The 21,049-nt window shown below is 40.5% G+C and overlaps 1 protein-coding gene across 2 annotated transcripts in view; it reads right to left on the bottom strand.

The window, feature by feature from the left end:
• Positions 1 to 945: 945 nt before the first annotated feature.
• The window catches only part of sema6e (sema domain, transmembrane domain (TM), and cytoplasmic domain, (semaphorin) 6E), a 156,642-nt gene continuing 136,538 nt past the window's right edge, over positions 946 to 21,049 (bottom strand). Inside the window, exons 20-21 of one of the 2 annotated variants that reach the window (XM_036584396.1) lie at positions 16,548 to 16,700; positions 946 to 3,086 (exon numbers count right to left, since the gene is read on the bottom strand). In XM_036584396.1, the coding sequence (XP_036440289.1) occupies positions 1,822 to 3,086; positions 16,548 to 16,700 (1,418 nt within the window). In that variant the 3' untranslated portion in view covers positions 946 to 1,821. The remainder of the gene's footprint in view (positions 3,087 to 16,547; positions 16,701 to 21,049) is intronic. The other variant, XM_036584404.1, reaches the window with a different exon arrangement.

The following is a 21,049-nucleotide window of genomic DNA, read 5'->3' as shown; positions in this document are numbered from 1 at the left end:
ACACACACACTCAACACATGCACACATGTGTGCTTGAGGACACACACACACACACGCCCCAAGCCTCCCCTTCAAGCAAACAGATAAACCAAATTAATACTGCTTTTCCCAATTTAGCACTAGGTTTGACCAAACTCCATCAATTGTGATTAAAATAAAATAAAAAACAGCTTTGCTTGCAGTGTTCTGTGCAATGCATTAGTACACATGCACACATAAAGAAAACAGAAACCAAAGGGGAAAAAAATACTATTCATAAAAATCAGGCAGCTGCTGACCCAAATGTAATAGCTTCACACAGTAAGGGAATATTAAAAAGGTCTAAATAGAAATATAAATCTACAATAGAATATTTATATATATGACACATAGAGACACCAAAGTTCTTTTTTTTTTTTAAAAATTACAAATTAAACGATAAAGGTAGCGTCTTGACTCTCCTCTCCCCGATTCCCTTCCTCCATACGCCCCCCTGTAGCACATTTTATATTAAATAAGGCACAAATTTACACAAACAGAATTTGGCTAGTTATTGTTACTATATTTACACCAAATAGCTACAATGTTAATAATGATAAAATGCATTTTAATATGACGAAAATGGGAGTAGCTCAGATCTGGGGGTTCAGTTCTGGCACACGGGGTCAATTTTCACAGTTTAAGTCCAGTCTAGGACTTACTTTCCCCCTCAGTGGGGATTCTACAATGACAATCTTATTCAGTCTAGCGTATGGCATAATCTGTGTCAGAACTGGTCCAAAAAGTTCATGTTGAGATTTGAAATCATGGTTTAAAAGAGCTTTAAAAACGTGCTGCTTTGGATTAAATGATAAGCCTGATGCACATCTGATTACATTCCTCTTACATACATTGATATTCATAACACTGAGTAAAACCATCTGTTTCGTAGCCATGCTTTTGGTCACCAGACTTTTAGTCACACTATTTTACATTTTGGCTACATTACTCTAAAGGTGGGCAGTGCTGTTGGAAAAGTAATGGTAGTTAATGGTGGACAGGTTATTGCTCATGTGTTTTCCCAAGAGAGTTTTCTTCATTTGTAGTGTAAAAGATCAACAGAAGGGCTTTTCAACAACATATTTACTTTTCAAAATAAGGCAAAGAGCTACTTTCAGAGGAGATCATCCATTTTGTTCTTCAGGATACATATACTCTGTATGTATATGTATACATATACTGTGTAGATATGAACACACATATATATACACACACATGCATATATACACGTTTTAGAGCTGGGATTGGTACAGTTCATCAACTCTACATCAACAGAATAGTTAAGCCAAAGCAAGAAAGATCAGCATCACATAAGGCTCAAGCCCAGTTGTTAGCTTAGTCCAGGTCCCAACCTCAGAATTAGTGATAACCATAACCGCGGGTTTGGGAGAACACTTAAAAGCCACACTCAACACAGTGACAGCGCCTAGAACAAGATGGGTGCTGTTCCTTTCTCTTCTAGTTCCTCACCTTCTATAAGCAAATAGCTGAGCAATACCAATATGGTACAAATATATTGATGAGACACAAAGAAAATAAACAAAAAAAAGTTTAAAGTTCAAATATGAAGTTGACAACACTGGCAGCCATTATCAAATCATGAGAGGTTCTTCCACTGAATGCAGTTTTTCTTATGCACTCTTGACTGAATCCAGTTCTCAGTGGTTAGTGCAGCATTTAGTCGAAAGCTGTCCAAAGACACACTTAAGAAATCTAGACTTCGGGTCTAGACTTGCTCTCTGCATGAGTGTAGATTTCTTCAGTCTTTAGGCTCTGGTGTGCAGGTGAGGAGTCCGCCGGAGCTCAGTAGTTGAACTTCCCCGCCTGGTTGACTGGAGAGGTGGCAGGGATGAAGAGCGGCTTAGGTGGGACATCCGGTTTGAGCGAGGTGGTTCGGCGTACCACGGCACCCCGGTGGACCTCCGGCTGCTCGCTGTAGCTGTGCTGTCGCGTCAGGTAGCCGTTGGAGATGAGTGGGTGGCGCACCTCACTGCCGGTAGAGTTCATCCGGGATAGGAGCGGAGGAGGTGGATGGTGCGAGCGGCGACTGAAACTGGGCTCACGGCACACCATCACCCCTCCTTCTCCACCAGACATGAGCGAGTGGCGCTGGGAGGCGTGGCGAGACATCCTCTCCAATGTGGACTGATGCTGAGGAGGCATGTCTGGAGGGACGTCCATGCGGCGGGTCAGGCTGTCTCTGGGCAGGGTGGAGGAGCTGTAGTAGGGCGCCGACTCTGTTTCAGGGATCTGAGGCTGTACACGGTTGGCGAACGCCATTTGGCCCGCACTGGCCGACATTGATGAGGTAAGCATGGTGGGGTTCTTCCCAGTGGCCACGTTAATCTCATGGATGTGCTTCAGAAGCTCGTCAAGCGAGGTCACGTCAACAATCTTGTGTGGGTAGCAGTGCTGTGGCTGGCTGGGTATGCGCTCAGCGTTGTGGATCTTCCGCTCCTCCGGATGCATTGGGCCTCCCAGGACCTGCCTGTTAACCAGCCCATGGGAGAAAGGGAAAACCTGCTGATGGACGCCAGAGCTGGGCCTGGATCCTGCAGCATTGTGGGACTTTGGCTCTTTGGCATTGTTGCAATTCTGGTTCTTCTCCCATTGGTTCTTAAAGGCCTTCATGCTCTTGATGGGCAGCTCTGGCGTCGAATCAGGCGTCGGTAGCCCGGAGAGCTCAGAGGAATGGTGATGATGGGGATGGATGAGCTCTGACATTACGCCGTGGTGGGCACTTCTACGTGGTGGATGGTGGTCCTTCCCGTTCTGGAAAAAAGAGTTGTAGATCTTTGGAGAGGACACCTCCAGCTTCTCCTCTTTGCCCTGGCTCTCCAGCAGGCCGTTCAGCTTGGCCAGGCTGCGCAGAGACAGCGCATGAGGGATGGGAGCCTCCGGGTCCTTGGCCAGCCTCTTGGTCTTGTTGACATTGTGGTTGCAGTAACAGGAGACGAGGAAGCCGGAGAGAAAGGCGCCCAGGACGAAAGCCACAAGCACACACGCTATTAGCAGAGTGTAGTGAACACTGTGGTTGGATTTATCTGCTTCAGGGGGCCGGCGGACGCCTGCAGAGAGAGAAGGGGAAAGAGAGAGGGAGAGAGAGAGAAAAAACACAGTAAAGTGAGTACAGCAAGAACTTAAAGCTCACATAAAAACACAGCAGGACAGAGCTGGTGATATTTTGCTGTACCCTTCCCCAAACACTGAACTTGAAGACTTGGAGGAACGAGCAGATTATTACTGCTACAATTTACTGTCCAACACTGCAGAGAGAAGAAAAGTACAAGGCTTCTGCCGTTGACTACAGGTACAAAGGTTAAGGACTCCCTACTGCCTAATACAGCTTGAAGTGCATTCAATGCATTTAGATATGACCATCACAACCAGTGGGCATCCAACCTCACTCTGGGAGCTGAAACCACCTGGGCATGGCTCAGAAAAGAAGCATCTGGTATGCTGTGCTTGCCAAAAAGAAATACTCAGACGTGACTATTTCAAGCTATCTATCACCAGAATCTTTTGAGGATAGATGTCTTTTTAGGCCATTTAATTTGCCATACATTTATGAGCATCATATAATATTTTGAAAGACTCCTATAATGTTCTGTACATATTGACCTTGTCTTTAACTAATATTCAGCTAAATATCTATTACGCTGTGTCTCAACCCTGGTCTTTGAGCCCCAATGCCACACATATTTTAGTGCTTTCCCTACTTGATTGATGGATCAGGAAAATACTGATCTATGGAAATGCAAGTGAACGTTAAATTGAATATAACAGATTCTATTAAATGTAACCCTAAACCAAATCCTAAAACCTACACCGAATCCTAAACCTGGACCAAGCATTCTTACATTCATGCATTTGGCAGACAATCTTTTCATACATTTTCATGTAGTTTTATACAGTTTCATAAGTAATATGATAGAGGAAGGGGTCTTGCCCAAGGCATAGTTCTCTAATTCGATTGGGGAACTGAACCCATACCTGCCTGAGTTCATAAACTAAGTTGATCAACTGAGTAACCAGATAGTTTGTTACTAATTTGAGTATGTGTAGATTTAGACATTTATCAAAATATAGTGTGGCCAGTGTTGCAGGAACACTGTTGTCTACGATTCTCTCTAGAATTTGTGATTGGTAGTGCTATTTTAAGCTTCCAAAGGGTTATACTGCATTTACAAACAGGTATTCTGAAATGCACTTCAGATATGTCTCCCAGCTCCATCACAAACTTAACTATAATTTCAGCTGTTTTTTGTAATCTGGGGGAGATGGTGTGGTCTGGCCAATTTTAATGATTCTTAAATGAAAAATACATTAATAAACTGTGCCACCATATTATCTTAATCAGCTCCACAGACTGAGGCCAAAGGTGATGGTTTCTACCACCTGCAATTTGAGATAATTAGCGAATCTTTCCGCCATCTGCACTGTCATTCTCTCCGCCCCTCTCTGTCTCGACCCATTTTTCTTTATGCAAGGGCGAGGAAAAGGGTGCCAAGTTCCTGGCTCTGTAAATGAAGCGATTAGCTTGTGTACAGCAGAAAAGGTTCTAAACCAATAAGGAGTAATTCAGATTTGTGTGAGGGTAAAAGAAAAAGTGGTTAACTAAATTACAAACTGATGCATGCATTTGACTTCTAACAGGAAAAAAACCTTTTATATAATGACGTGTGGGTGAGCTGGAGGTGCATAAGAGTGATGGTATTAAACACAGCTGCAGAGGAAAAGGCTGGGACCTGTGCTTAAGCTAGCAGGAGCGTTCTGTGCCTGCTTTATTTCAGGGTGCTGAAGCAGGTACATACAGCAGAGTCACTATAGGGTTGTGTGGGTGGATCACAAGAGGAGAAGCGAGAGAGAGAAAGAAAGAAATAAAAAGGAGAGAGAGACGTGCTATTGTGCTTTTTATGCAGTTGCAAGCAAGAGCACAATTATGAATGCAGAATAAGTTTATGAGTGAAAAAAAAAAAGGGAAACAAGAAACAATGATAATCTTCCTCCAGGCATCAATACAAACGCATTAGGAGTGCAAAGCAAGGCACTTTGCTAGTTATCGAATGAGGGAAGCTTTCCAACAAAGTTTTTTTTTATAAATGTTTTTTTTTCTGCTCGTAGATTCAAACTGGGAAGAGTTATGGCAAAATAAACTCTGCAATATACTGCCTCTCGCATTCTGGTAGCACAACATCATCCCCTCTCTCTCTTGCACACCCTGATTGTTTGGCAGGAGATTTATATAGGTCATGAAATTGTTGGAAAGAGCTGCTCCCACGCGGCTGGTTTCTCTTTTTGGCTTTGATACCTTCCAGAAAGCCCTTTTCTGTGTTTTATGAAAAAGAGATGCTGGGGTATCGTGACTGACTAGTGTAACATCTGCAGAGAGAATACATTCTCTACATTCTCTTCCTCTCTTCCATTGCTGGTTGATGGCTGGTTAGACAGTGGTGCTGTGGCTGGAGAACAGAACTTTTATGAATAATGGAGATTTTCTCTCTCGCTCTCTCTCTCTTTCTCGAAAACACCAACTGCCCTTTTACGCTGTGTTACGCATTTTGACAAATGGACCAAAGAAACAGTGTAATTTCTTACACTAACAGATGTTTACAACAGGCCTCTCATCACACTGAAATATTAGTTGATGATTAACCATCATATACATAATTGCGATTAACAATTTATTCATGAATGTTTGTTTATTTTATGCAACTATTAAAAGAACAAGCCCAAACTGCCTGATGAATTATCTTGCCTCCTACCAATCTTTTCTAAATGATGAGTTTTTCAAAATGTCTGCATTTTGCCTTATAACACCCTGCATCTATCTCTCCACCATGAATGGATTAAAAAAAATATTTATAAATTCTCAAAATCTCAAAAATAGCTTTCTGTGATGGAGCTTTTAGAGGTATTAAACTTTGTTTAATTATGCAGAAATTTGGATAAATCAGGGAAATTCTTTTTTAATACTCTGTGTGACTGATATCAAATAATATACTGTACTGTTGTCTGCATGCAAACACTTACACAAATGTCATAGAGCCATGTGTAGTCAGGCCAAGTTTATATCTATCTTCTGTGATTGTAAAAATATAATAATTATAAGCCAAGAACACTTGTTCTGCATTTATACATGCTAACAAAGTTAGCATTAGCTACCTGGTTAATACATGAATAAATATTACTCAGTGCAGGCCTCTAAATGTGTTATAAAGGGTAGAACTTTTGTTAGTTTCATAAACCCTGCAATAAATACATTTTCCACTTATTTTATTTACATTTATTTACCTCAACCCAACTGATGAAAGAGCACCCAATTCACATTGTTCGTCATACCCTAATTAAATACTGTAATGTCACAACTGTAGAAAATGATCATCATTTTAAACAACTGCGATCAGTTCTAATAACTGCAATCAGGTTAGATTATGATTGTGATAATTGTGATGGGCCTAGTTAAGAACACAACAGTGACAATAAATAAGATCATGCATGATAATAAACTATGTTTAAATGTAGCTGTGTATGTAGGTCTTTAACAACTTTTTAATAGACTGATGAATGATAGTGATTGAAATGCTTTGGCAGTAGTGTAAACCAATATTTCCTGCCAAGTTTTTTTGAGCTTAGAATGAGATTGTTCAGACTGGAAGTGGTCAGACATCTGATTGGCTGAAGAAGTCAGGAGTGCCCCACTTCACAAAAGCTTGGATTGGTTTAGAAATTTCAACATAACAAGTCTATGTTCCCACCCACATTTAGCCTAAAAATTCTCATGGTTCCCAAAGATGTTCTTGTTATGAGATCAACGTGGACAGATTTTAGGTGACAATTTATGTAAATATGTGTAACATCGACAAAATACATAATACATTTACACAACCAGCCAAACGGAAACCAGCCAAAAACAGAATAAAACCGTTTGACTAGTGTAAGATGACAGATGTTCTCTCCCTCTCTCTTCCTCTCTCTCCCCCCAACTCTAACCCTCTTTTATCTATCCAGCGCTGGTTTGATGGCTGGTTAGACAGCGGTGCTGAGACTAGAGAACAGGACATTTATGAATAATGGAGAGATTTTTTTCTCTCTCTGTCTGACTCATCAGGCCTCTGCAGGGCCCTAAACTACACCCACAGAGCCCGCAGAGCACTGAGGGCTAGCACATGGTCTGTGAAGGAGTGACTCACTCTCGATGTGTGTATGTGTACAGTACATGTGTGTGTCGCACTAGGGGGCATTAAGGAAGGACTCACAAATCTTAGCTGCCCCACACATAAACTGTCAAAACGTGTTTGTGACTGCGGGCCACAGCTCAGCAGATGCCTATAGGAGACATATGCTGGCCCAGTCACCCCCACACTGACACCTACTCACACAGGTATGAAGCATTTCTGGGCTGTTCTGCTGTTTTAGACCGTTTACTCTGAAGCGTAAAGAAAGATTTCACAAGTAGACAAGCTTAGACAAACATATACACACTAGGGCTGCATGCTACAATGCTTGGTGATCATTATTGCAATACTGGCTTGTGCAATACTGATATCAGGGGTGAAATATGCAATCTGCCCTCTAACCAAATCACATTATCTTATTTTGTGCTGTGAGCATGCAGACTAAGCAGATATTCCAGATGAGTGTTTTTGTGGGTGTGGACAAGTCAACACACTGCTGAAGTTGTTGTCATATTGTGCTCGATATCATGCCCATATTAGGAGTTCTGGGTTTATGCATTTTTAGTCTATGGAAAAAATTAATGCTGTTTTCAAAAAAGGCCCCTATCATGCCCAATTTAGTACATATTCAAAAGTTCATATGATTGTCTTGTACTTTTATTTCATCGAACATCGATATTTCATCGATCATTGGATCCTCTTAATTATGAGGTCATTAAGTAGCAGAACTAGGAATATTGCTACAATTATCAAGAGCGCCATTCATTTTAAGCAATTACAGGCTTAGATCTGTCCCTTATATGAGCATGTCAAGAACTACAAAGTGATGACATAACTGAAGACAATCTTCAGTAAACTCTAGAGATTGATGTTATCACCAGTGATAACAAAAGCACAGTGTATGCCAATATAGGGGTGGGCCATAACATTATAGTTCCATGCAGAATGTACTGTTGTGCATATAGCCTAATGTTGCAAAAAGAAAATCATCTTTTGCATTTTTTTCCCATTTTTCCCCCAAGTTTAGTCATCTTCCATTAACTCCACTATCGACCCACTAACTAGCTCTCCCCTAATCACAGCTGATGCTGATACAGAATCTAAACTGAACATGCATGTAATTCACTGTCTAACTATGTTAGTAATTGTGTAACTAAACTTATATAGTACAGCAAAACAACAGTGACAACTCTTGACTTCTAAGGATCAACCATGTCCCATCATTCTCCAGGGTTTTTTTTAACCCGCACGCCTTTTGCAATCACTGTTTATTATATCATAATATGGTATTTTGCCCATATTGCGCAGCCCTAGTGCATACTAATGTTTTCTTAAAAAGCTCTAATCTAACTGGAGAAGTTTTCCTTGAGACTGTTTTGTTTGTCTTCATTATGATTATTTGTTAGCAAACGTTAATATATGAGGCACTTCTTGGCGCTGGTCTAATATGCTCGCTAAATGTGTTAAACGAAGCTGGTCTTCAGCGCGAGGGCTAAAGATAGTAGAAATGTGTGAAGAACATGGACAGCCATATTATGGACCATCTCTTGTCTGCCAAAAGGTAAACAACCAGATGGGCTGAGATGGGAAAATGGAAGAAATAAAACAAAAATGAAGAAGGCTAAGAGAGAGGAACAAGGCAAAGAGTGATAAAGCATGCAAAGGATGGAGAGGGTGATTAAGGGTTAGCGACAATGATAAAAGAAAGAGAGAGCTGAAGAGGGTGAATTAATGAAAGAAAGTGAGAGGGTGTAGCAAGACTGATCAAGATGGAGAGAGGCAAAAGAAGATAGAATAGTGGAGAAAAACTAAACTGGAAGATAAGTGGCAGTGATTGACAGCCTGTCAGCTATCAGAGTTCAAAGTCTTAGTCTCTCTCTCTCCCTCTCTCTATGTATAGCAGGAGCTATTCTAATGACTCCATCTGAGAAGGAAAAAGAAAGCACAAAAATAGATAAAACTCCACGTTATATAAGCCCTATAACAGTAGAACAGGATGTGGAGGGGGAGTTGTGGTGCACATGGAGATGGAGCGGTAAAATCTCTCTTCAGAGCTGTTACTGAGGGTGACTTATTTTGTTGTTGTGAAAATGTTCTAATGGCAGAAGTTCTTAAAATGGAAATGAATGCAGAAGGTATCCTGTGTGAATTCTGAAGTGTGCAAAAAAAATGCATAATCAAATATAAACAGAATATTCTTTACATTTTTTGTTTTATTTTTACTCAGTTTTGTTCTGTTATAGTTGTAGCTACTTACCACTCCCTTATCTAGGTACCACTTCTTGACAATACTGTAATACTGTGTTTGACTAAAACTCATAACTCTGAATTTTCAACCTCCAACCAGGAAATATCAAAGAAAGAGCCCTCAAAAAGGTCAAAAAGACATAATACCGAGCTCTGACTTTCCACTTCTGAGCAGCATAAGCTACTAAGCCTTTAAAGGCAGGCACCACTGGCTAACAATGCTCTAAGATGACAGGCAGACTAAGTCATTTTTCATCCACCCAACAAGAGCACCACAGGACATAACCTCGCAAGACCTACCTTTCCCTCTCTTTCACATACACAACCAGCAGAACTGTATGCAGATAGGGACAGTGTGATACAGAACTGTGGTTCTCTTACTGTCTCAGAGGTTGCGGCTGCTTAGTTTTGCCTTCTTGTCTGAAGCCATTTCACCTGAGGCCATTTGAAATGACCCAACCAGAGCTCATACTTTTTTTTTTTTTTACTTAAGTTTTTCCTGAGACTGAAGCTGTTTTTCAGTCCGAAACTTGATGCTGTGGTGTGAGGATGTCAATAGCACACCGTACCATAGAGGCAGCTCTGCCTGCAACACAGAGTGTGTTTAACCAGCACAGCTGTGTTTCCAGAACAATCTCAGTTATGCTGGGTATAATAAATGTGGTATTAATGGGATTAACATTTAAAATGTTTATGTTTACGGGTGGGAATGCTGCCATCTTGCTGTGGTTTGCATAAAATAAATCAATAAATGAGCAAGGCTTTTTTCTAAACTTTTTTTTTTTTCACCAGGGGCTGTTACCACAGTAACTCGTTTAACCTTCACCGAGCACAGGCTTAACTAAAACTGATATCCATGAACAAAATGAAGCAGAAGAAGAAACAAAAACCGAGCAGAAGTGTTTTTCATTCTAACCAAAGAGGAGGAAGCGCCTCATACAGCCAAGCACTAAGCAATCAATTGCTTGAAGACCGAGACCAACTGATTAAACAAGTGCAATCAGGTGAGTTTCAGCCCGATTAGAATGAAAACCTGCAGCCACACCTGCCCTTTGTGGATAAGATTTGTGACCCTTGGTAGATCATTTTGCTTGCTGCTTCTAATGAGAATTTAAGAATAATAATTTTCTGTTCATTAAATGATAAGGAAAACTGGTGGTTTTCCTGTTCATTTAATGGAAACATGGCAGGATTGGCAGGACTAAATTAGCTGTAGTGTGACTGAGTTTGGCAGGCAGAATGATGTATTTGTATCAGTAATGATCTCTATCTCTCTCTCACTCTAATTCAGTTCAGAGGGCATGGCTGTTTTGTCACCACTTTGTAACTATGCTCCCACAGTAAGCAGATTAGATGACGGTAGAAACAAGGCATCATAAACTCATCATTAATAAAAGACGGTTGTTATAAGTGACTGAAACTGCGGTAATTAGCAGTTGTTAGTTGTACTAGGAGCAAAAAGAAAATGAGTGTAAACAACAGTAATGAGTAAAATGGGCATCAATGACAGCTAAGATGGGTATCATATCAAACAGAAAGATATATAACCAGAGGAGCGTGGATGTGGTACTATTTCTTAATGCCATGCACTTCACTACAGCAGATTTTTTATAGCTCTCAACCAAAATATATCAATGACAGGTAATATCACTACCTGTAAACTAGATTTCCTGCACTCTTCACCACAGCAAAGGAGACAATGCACATTACATGAACTATATTTCACTCTTTCTCAGAAGCAGAGCTGCCCCTGCAGGCAAAACAGCCAAACAGGCTGCCAATGCCACAAGTTTACTGTCTAATGCTGTTAAAGAACAACATATTAACTCCCCAGATTTATAAAGGTTTAAAACAGCACACTAGAAAACTACAACTTCCCATTATGTCAACACTCAGCCCCAAGTTACTTCACCTTAAAATGTGGATTTTGAGTGAAAATAATTGGATCGGTTTTACTTCAGAAGCTGTAAAACAAGAAATAGTAAATAACTGGCTGCATCTAAATATGCAAACATAGAAAATGAATTTCATCACAGATTATTCCTCAAATGGATTCAGTATTCCCCGTTCCACTCCACTGCTCAGCAAATTGAGTTCTGCTTTGTTTATACAGGAGTGAAGTAGAAAGACAATCCTGGATGAGATCTCATTTGTGAGAAAAGCACCTCAAGGAATTTCATCCACTAGTGACCGAGCTGATTGAAATACAGGAACAACTAATAAACAATCTCTGTGATAGTGTTCGTTCCCACAAACCTAAAAGCTCTGATGTATTAAAAAAAAACACAAAGTGTCTCTTTTCTCTGTGAGCAAACCGCAAGACAAAGAAACTCAATTACTGTTATTTTTTTTTATTATTAACACAATATTCCACACTTCTGAAACTCATGCATGAGACGTTGATGCATTGTGCATGCAAAAACGGAATAAAGAAGATAATCAACAACTAATAAAGCAGGGACACTGCAAACACCACTCTTCTTCATCAGGGCATATACTTTTTTAAAACAAGGGAAGAGAGACAAAAGGCAGTGTTAAGCACATGCAGGTCACTCGTTTGGCTTAGTTCAACATCACACAGCCAGAGAAAGAAAGAAGCAGGGCCGGTCTTCTTGAGGGAAGAGTATGCGAATCTTCTGGGAACTAAAACCAAATCAAGAGCAAAAAATCCAGAAGCGTGCAGGATACGACTTGAGCAGGGCATATTTCTAGAGCAAAAGTCTAAACCCTGTTCTCCACCGACAGCCCAGAAAAATACCTAAAACTTACCTTAAGTTCCAGAACTGCAGAATTACTATACTGCACTCCCAAATAGGGGTGTAAATCTCTGACCTCCCAACGATTCAATGCATCATGAAATCTCAAATTTCAATAGAATTATTTTGGTAGAATTCAGACGTATTTTTAAAAAATACACTGAACACATAGATGTGACCAAAGGAACATGCACAATACTTGCAAAGTATATATTTTTTTTATTTTTACCCAATTTAGTCACTGTCAATTACACTCGCTAGCAATTCTACCAAACTGTGCTGACAGCTAGAATGTGCTTATTCCAAGACACATGAAGTGTCGCTGTATCTTTTTAAACTGCTGCTAATGCAACTTCACTGGACAGCACAATGCTCAAAAAGAGAACATTAACTGCCGATTCTGTTACATCAGCTAACAGGTGAACAAGTTTGCTAGCACAGTGTTGAGTGATGGGGGCGGGTCATCCTGCTCACCCAGAGAGAGCAAGGCCAATTACGTTCTCTTGGCCCCCTTGCTATGGACGGTTGTGGCATTAAGAGATGAAGGATATGCTCTACTCAATGTTATTATTATTATCACTCATTAGCTCTTCCTACGTTACAAAATCGATGCAGTTGAATCGTGACCTTCAGATCGATGCATCGCAGTGTATCGATGCATTTTTACACCCCTAGAGCTGGAGTGCTATTCTACTACTACGCTAGCGCTGCTGTCTGTGAAATCTAGAGCACAAGCGGGGTTCTAGATTTCTTTGGTGTTTTTCGGGGGCTGAGCACAGGGTTCATTTGCTACACATTGGGGCAGGAGGTAGTCGAGGAGAAGAGGAGTACTGAGGACGGAACAGAAGAAGGTGAAGCATTAGTCTAAAGGAAACACCAGGCGGGTTAACAACACACTACTCCCCTGCACTCGGAGTGAGCGGAGAGGACAAGGAGGGGGAGGAGAGGAGGTCAGGAAGTTTTGGGAAGAACAAGCGCATTACATGGATTACACACTGTGTGGGCCCTCAGTTCACACAAAACCCTGTTGGCCTATTTGTCTGGGTTCTTCTTGACAGCGACAAGTATTATGTTTTAGTATTAAGTTTTATGTTTTTTTTTTTTATTTGACTGTATATTTTCAGTCTATGACAGTGGATATTATGTGTATTACAGATCACAGCCTGCTATGAGGTTCTTGAGTAAAATATGAGAAAACCAGTTGTAAAACAGTAATGCAGTAATGGATGGGACAGCAAACAAACTATGTACTGTTTTGTGTATTAAAAACAAAAAAGGAACAAAAACTAGGCTCCCTCTCTTTCTCTCCTGCGTTTGCTCTTTCTCTATTAATAACCTCCAGAGCTGGGCAGCTCTCTCTCTGTGGCTGAGAGGAGGTTTTAGAGTTCAGCTTAAGTTCATCTCCAGTTCGTCCTCAGCCCTCTCTGCAGTCTAATTAGCTTCAAATCCAGTGCGGAGCTGTCGATTATGAGCGCAGCCTCATGCAGCACGCACACGCACACACAAATTATCATAGGTTGGGAGTCGTCGGAGCACCAGCACTCACTTCATTTTGAATTTTGTAAATGACCTGCGAGGGTGTGTGTGTTTAAAAATAGTGGTGACGGTGTTGGCGACAAGGGATGTGAGCAGCAGCCACCTCTGAGCAATAACAAGTGCAGGTTTAGTTTCTGCTGGAGAGTGAGGCATCATTATAGGCTCCCAGACAAGCATGCGGATAGTGTCCAAGTGGGTGTCTGGAGCTTGTAATAGTAAAGCAGCGCTTAACCTGCACTCTCCACTCACTCCAATTATACATAATAACCCACACTGCAACCAAGGCTCAACAATACATATCATAACATTAATATGACAGATCACATCGGCCTCGGCCGTGTAAATACACGGTTAGCTTCAATACGTTCAGTGTAGAAATCTGTGAGAGCGAGTGATAATGGCTGCAGTGGTACAGTATATTTAGTATTTAAAGAAAAGAATCAGTGCTGTGCTTTAGCATTTATGCCGTTTTGCAGCTATTCCAGGTGTGAAGGTGATTTCTTTAAGAAAAATGTAAAAAAGTTAAAACAAATTATTTTTATTTTTTAGATTTTTAGATTAGATTTTTCTTGGGCACTGGAGATATTGTGATATATGCTCTGCTGTCAGTGATAGATGAGTGTGCTTGCTCTCTCTCTACCTCTCAATCTGTGAACATCAGTAAGTGCATTTGGACTTTCAGTTCTGCACGCTAAGGCTCAGCAAGAGAAAAAAGGGAGAAAAAAGAGTGGGAGAGATGGAGAAAGCTGACACAGGCAGATCAAGATAGTCAAAATAATGTGAAAAAAGTGAGAAATGTGATATGAGAAAAAGAGATATGAAGTGAAAAAGATGAGGAAGTTTTACGCTAGCCTAGAAAGTTGTTTACTAATATTTATCTGAGAAGTAAGCCCACGTTTGCTTGTAAAAAAACGTGACATTAGAATGAATAGAAATAAACATAAAAAAGATAGATATTTTATGAGATGACTAGAAGAAGGCAAGTCTGGTCCCAGCTTCTCTTCAATGCAGCCTACTTATTTTTTTCAGAATAAATTACTGTTAGATATTATTGCATTAATGTTTATTTGTATTAATTGTAAAGTAAGTGTTTTTCTCAAGCAAGTAAAGACTTACTGTCCAAATAAATAGCTTTAAACAGAATTTTCTCAGATAGTATACCTTTTGTACTGGTAATATTTTGGTAATATTTGGGTGTTTCTGTGTGTGTTTTTCTTACACCTTTAAACAAGGGTTCCTCAAGGGTTCAAGGGCAAAGGAAATGGTTATATCTGAAGAACTTCAAGGGAAAAAAAAAAGATTAATCTGAATGCTTCAATAATTCTTTGCAGTTCAGAAAATGCTTCTTTTTATGTTTCATTCTAGTGATGTTATAGTTGCCTCCACAATGTTCAGTTATTGTTTTTAGTTTATTATTACTATTATTATTATTATTATTAAACCTCCCATTTTAATTATCGTTGTTGTTAGAAGGTTGTTAATCAGAAATCATAACGCATTTTCTGAGTGAAACACGGTATCAGGGATGGCCACTGAGCTAGATTTCGCTTTTCGCTTGATAATAGGTGGGGGTGGATGTCTGGGGGAGGTGAAACATAACACTAATGGTTAATATTATTTTTCCCTGCCTGCTGATGCAGGACATATTCAGAACTTGTGTTAAAGCCAGGCAGAATGCACTATACTTTGATCAAGGAAGAAGTGGTATGATATGGTAAATTGTGCAAAATATGACCAGGAACATAAACTAACAAGGTGAAAAAGGTCAATTTAGATTTCAGGTCAACTTTAAAGATGGTTTCATATAGCACCAGACATAGAACCATTTTTATAACTGTGTAGAACAATTTTTGCTAAGAATGTATCCTAGAACTCCAGCCCAAGACCACTTCTCTTGGTCTGCTGGTATTTTGTACTGTGTAAGGCCATGTCCCGGCTCGGCTGCTGAAACAGATCACCCAGCAGAAGTTTCTATCAGGCAGCACTCGTTGGCCCTGGGCATATTTATTTGTTGCTGGTGCTTCTCATTACAGCCTGAGTGGATGATCATGGCAGCAGAAGTCGGAGCGAGAGAGCAGCGCAGGGCTCAGCAGGATGAGGATTTATAGGTTCTTCTCCGCACAGCGGAGGAGCTTTACCACAGAGAAGGAAAAGGCCTTCAAAACAGCAACACGTGAGACAACACAGAACACTACAGGCCACAAATGGGAGAGGAAAACTATGTGATAAGAGCACAGAAAGATAACAAGGCTAAATAAACAAGACTGTGCTCTTCTTGTGTCTGCAGGAGGCACAGAAACAGATTCAACACTTTAGAAGCTTTGATTGCTTATTAATGCCGATGAGTTTGTAAGCATGTTTTCTCCACAGGTTACCATAATATTTTCCATGTTCTTATGGTGAATTGGATAATTTTGTAATGAAAGTGACTGTGTCTTTGATTTGCTCAGCCTAATCCATCTAGCAATGGCCATTATTCACCTATGGAATGCTATCGTTTTTTTTCCTGAAACAAGCTAATATACTAAGCACAATTACACTGGCCAAACATCATTTTTCTGAACACATACAGATCACACATTAAAGTTGTTGCGTTAGGAAATTATTCATGTGTATGTTTATGAACGTTTGCGATTGCTGTGCATTTACGTTAATGAATACTTGCGCTTATGAAAGGTATAGTGTGAGACATGTTTTGTGCATGAAGCTGAGGGCCACACAATAGGATCCAGTATAGCGCGATAGAAGCTCGAACTAAGGAAAGTGCTAGAAGACAGACAGCAGACTTAGAGCCTCTCCCCGCCCCCCTTACCCTCCATCTCCACACTGATTGGCTCCGAGTCAGGGGAACCCCGCCCCCCCCGCTCCCCCTCCGCAGGGTGGGTACCTTTCTCAGGGACACCTGGCCCTTTAGGCAGAGCTGGCCCCTGATTGGTTGGGCTGGGGCTTGTGGGTGAGGTCTTTCCTGTGGTTGTATTGGAAGGGGGCAACAGAGTAACCAATCAGTGAAATCCATTATGTGCATAGAATTCAAAACATTTCAGGCAAATTTCTCATAAGAAACAGAGTAACATATAAAAATCAGTGTTCATGGCAACAACCTGTATACAAGCAGGAACAAGGAGTTAAAGTAGATAAAACACGATTGCTTGACACATTTGAAAAAGGTTGTATAAAACAGCTCGCTCTGTCTCCAGGAGAAGAAAGTTCTCCAAAGTGGATCACGGATGTAATGCTTAAAACAGGTGTATGTGAAAATACCCTTCAACAATTAGCTTATTCACAGAGTCAATTTAAGCTTGCTAAAGCACTGGTTTTGGCAGACGAATTAACATCGTGTGTCTTAAACTGTGGATCCATGTAGGAATTTCTAGCTCTGGTGCATTCCAAAGCTTCCTCAACCAGAACTTGAGCTGGAAACACCCACCTGGCCAGCTCGCAATGAAACTTTGCTTCTAGCTGCATGTCTGGTCATTCAAAACACTTTCTTCCCTCCCAGTCTCTCTGCATTTCACATTCACACAGCACTCGGAGACTTCACAGTGCGGCTTGACACTCACTAAGACCGACTTTGAGGGTATCCCCTTCTTTAATACTGCAATGGAACTTTACATATTCTCCTGCCAGGGCCACTTTAATTATTGATGCCTCTGTGAAGTTCCTCTCCTCAAAGGCTGAATGTCCTTGAGTCCAGGCAGTAGAGAGGGGCTCCAGAGCTCCACTGATGGTTAATGAGCTGCCCTTACTGTTCTCGTACAACCAGCCTGTTCACCAGCCGCCACACACACATGCGCGCGCACACACGCACACCCACACATTCTTCTTTTCTGCCAGTCCACCAGGCTTGTTCCAAATCAGGCCTGTCAGCGTGCCATCTGTGCCAGGCAAATGGAGCCTGCTGCACACCAGGGGAGCTCAGGCTGGCACACTAGCGCATGGCCACAAGGCTGAGTTTTGTTATGATTTCCACTTATTATCATTTCTATCCCTACCGCTTTAAACAGCTGGGAGGGGGGAAGAGGGGTGGGATGTAAAAAAATTTCAAATATGCTCATTGAAAACCACTTCATCGTATGTGCTGTAGAAAATGTGTCTGGCTGGCTTGTCTCTGTGGGGCTGCTTTATCAAACAGTGGGAAGATGAGGGAGCGGATGAGTGAGAGAGAGCAGAAGACAGCGAACGAGAGAGAGAGCGAGGGGGGGCAAGAAAAAGAGCATGCGAGAAAGAACAAGAGAGACAGAGAAAGAGAGAGCATGAGAGACAGAGAGAGCGTGGGGCGCAGCATAGAGCCGATCAGGAACAAAGCTCAGAGTGTGTAATGGCTCAGCGTTGGCACGTGGGTGTTTTCTCAGCACTGAAATAATTGCTGCGCACTGTACAGCTGTGGAGGGCTTTGTCTTGGAGTGAGAATTGAAAGCGCAGTAAACTAAATAAGTAGACCGCTCGTGTCATTTCCAGTGGGTTTCTAGAGGAACAGTGGTCTGCACAACAAACTGAATTAATCAGTGGGGGGGCTGAGTGAGTGTGTACTCCCATGATGTTCGCTTTCTCACCCCTCAGTTAAACTGACTGACTCTACAGCAGAGAAGCGAGGAGTCATGCACTCGTCTTCTGAAGAGTCTCGTCCTTTGTGTCATTTACTGATGGACTTCGATGGGTTCCATGGATGCTGCGCCATGGCATTCTTTGCAAATAGGTGGACATGTGAGTAGGGGTGGGCAATATGGCCATATGTTATCAGTATTGTGATTATATACACCACAATATGCTTTTCTGAGTATATAATGGTAATGGTCAGTTAGAGATGGGCAATAGGGCAAAAATATAATGCCATGATACTTTAAGAAACTTTCATGATATACAGCGTGAATCACAATTGTTAGTTTTTCTGAAATGTGATAAGATGAAACAGACATAAAAGCCCCATTAGCGTCACATGTATTCGAAAACTATTAACACATGATTTTTATTTAGTGTTTCATATACTGCACTGCACAAAATTCAGTACTTGGCTAATTATGGGGCTAATTATGGTCACTTTGTAATGAAACATGCAGTTAGTCTTTGTTCTTTAAGTACTGACGATATCCATCAATAAATGTATACTATGATGTAATGTGATTTACCCTGAATTTATCAGGATAACAAAAAATGCTGCCATACTGTCTACCCCTATTGTCAATACTTCCAGAACAGTATTTAAAAAAAGGACAGATTTAGATCCATTATAAGGAGCATGTAATACAACAACCAGTATATAATAACTGCATAAACTACACAGCAACAAACAGCTGACTGGATGTCAGCCCATTAAGTCATTATTATACAAACCCAATTCGAAGTTGGTACAGTAGGTAAAATGCAAATAAATACAAAAAGCAGAGATTTATAACGCTACTTTGACCTGGATTTGTACAAAAACAACACAATGACAAGGTATGTAATTTACCTTACATACTTCATTTTTTGTTTGTAAATATACACTCATTCTGAAATTGATGCCTGCAACATGTTCCATGGGAAGGGGCAATTTATGACTGGAAACACTTTAAAATACACCTTAAACAGGTGATGCATGGACATAGGAGCATCTAGAATAGGCCTAGTCCTTTATGAGCAAGAATGGGTTTAGGCTTGCCATTTTGACAAAAATGTGCAGTAAAAAAATCCAACAGTTAAAAAATAACATTCAACAGCTAGAGATAGCAAGGATTTTAGCTATTTCACCCTCTACAGTGCATGATATCAAAAGATGCAGGGAATCCAGAACCACAAATGAATGCCTGTGACTTTTGACCCTTTAGATGGAACTGCATTACAAACTGGTTTACTTCTGTGATAGATATCACAGAATATCAGATAATATCACAAATCAACAATTCTTTGACAAACTGTTTTCAGAATATACACCGTCCATCACTGCATCCACAAATGCAAGTTAAGACTGTACTACACATAGAGGAAGTCATCCGTCAACAACGTTCAGAAACACTGCCGACTTTTCTGGGCTTAAGCTCATCCGAAATGGACTGATGCCCAGTGGAAACCTGTATTGTGGTCTGATGAGTCAATCTTTAGATATGTTTATGGAAATAATGGACATTATGCTCTCTTGGCCAAAAAATTCTGTTTTCAAAACTGGATCAGTTTGTGTCTTCAGTCCTAAAACATTTATTAAGTATTGTTAAAAGGAAAGGATTGAACAGTTGTAAACATGCTCCTTTCCCAGCTTTTTTTTGGAATGCGTTACAGACATCAAATTTTGAATTAGTGTATATTTACAAAAAGCAATGAAATTTACCGGGTAAAATTTAACATATTGTGTTTTTGTATCATTTGTATCATCACATAAAAACAGAAAGTAGTGATTGGTTAGAAGTTGGAATTGGGTTGTATTTTATACATTTATTTTACTAGTTGTTTGGTTCTGTCTTGTTTCTTCTTAAATACAGTGTTTTTGCAAATGTAGCCTTTTTTAAATGTGAACTTTTTAAAGCGTTGCTCGTGCATCTTGTCTGTACGAACTTGTCATAAATGTCTTCAGGTTTGTGCTGTTATATTTTATGTCATATAGCCCACCCTTTAAGTGTATATACTGCACCACTGTTAGCACTGGGGCAACTGCTACAGTGAGTAATTTTGGTTGTCCACAGGGGATGTGTGTGTGTGTGTGTGTGTGTGTGTGTGTGAGTGTGTGAGAGGCTGAGAGGTGTGCTACACTGAATGGAGTTAAGCAAGTGGACAGACAGACTACAGCAGCTCTGTCTCTTTGTCAGAATGTGCTGTTGATGTGTTTCAGTACAACAGCTCTGAGCGCTGACCCACACTGCTGATCTGTCTAAACTGCAAAAACCCAGCCAACACACACAGACGCACACACACAAACACGCACACACGCACACAGAACACCGTATCAACTGATTACTGGTTGATGCAAAATACACACTTTCATTCTTATTAATATGTGAATTTAATATATGAACAGAGGATTTTTCTCAAGTTCTAATGAACAAACTAATCCATAAGGGTAATCACTAATTTGTGATGGTTTATATAATTTTATGCACTTAATCTTTCCAGAAAAATCAACAAAACTGCTAAGAAAGCTGGAAAATTCTGTCCCCTGCTCTACAATATTTATATTATTTAAGAATGGTGGGTTTCTGCTGTTTCATCTGAATTTAAGAAATAAGACAATCAAACTGAACACATTAGACCATTTACAGTTGACAAGTGAAAATCACATAACTTTTATGCATTTAGTATCCTGATTGACTTCTAAGTTTGATCATGTTAGAGAGGAAGGCAAATGTA

Source organism: Colossoma macropomum, unplaced genomic scaffold (assembly GCF_904425465.1).
Source record: "Colossoma macropomum unplaced genomic scaffold, Colossoma_macropomum, whole genome shotgun sequence".
Lineage (NCBI taxonomy): Eukaryota > Metazoa > Chordata > Actinopteri > Characiformes > Serrasalmidae > Colossoma > Colossoma macropomum.
The sequence above is the reverse complement of the archived record's forward strand: the minus strand, read 5'-3'. Positions and strand labels throughout refer to the sequence as shown.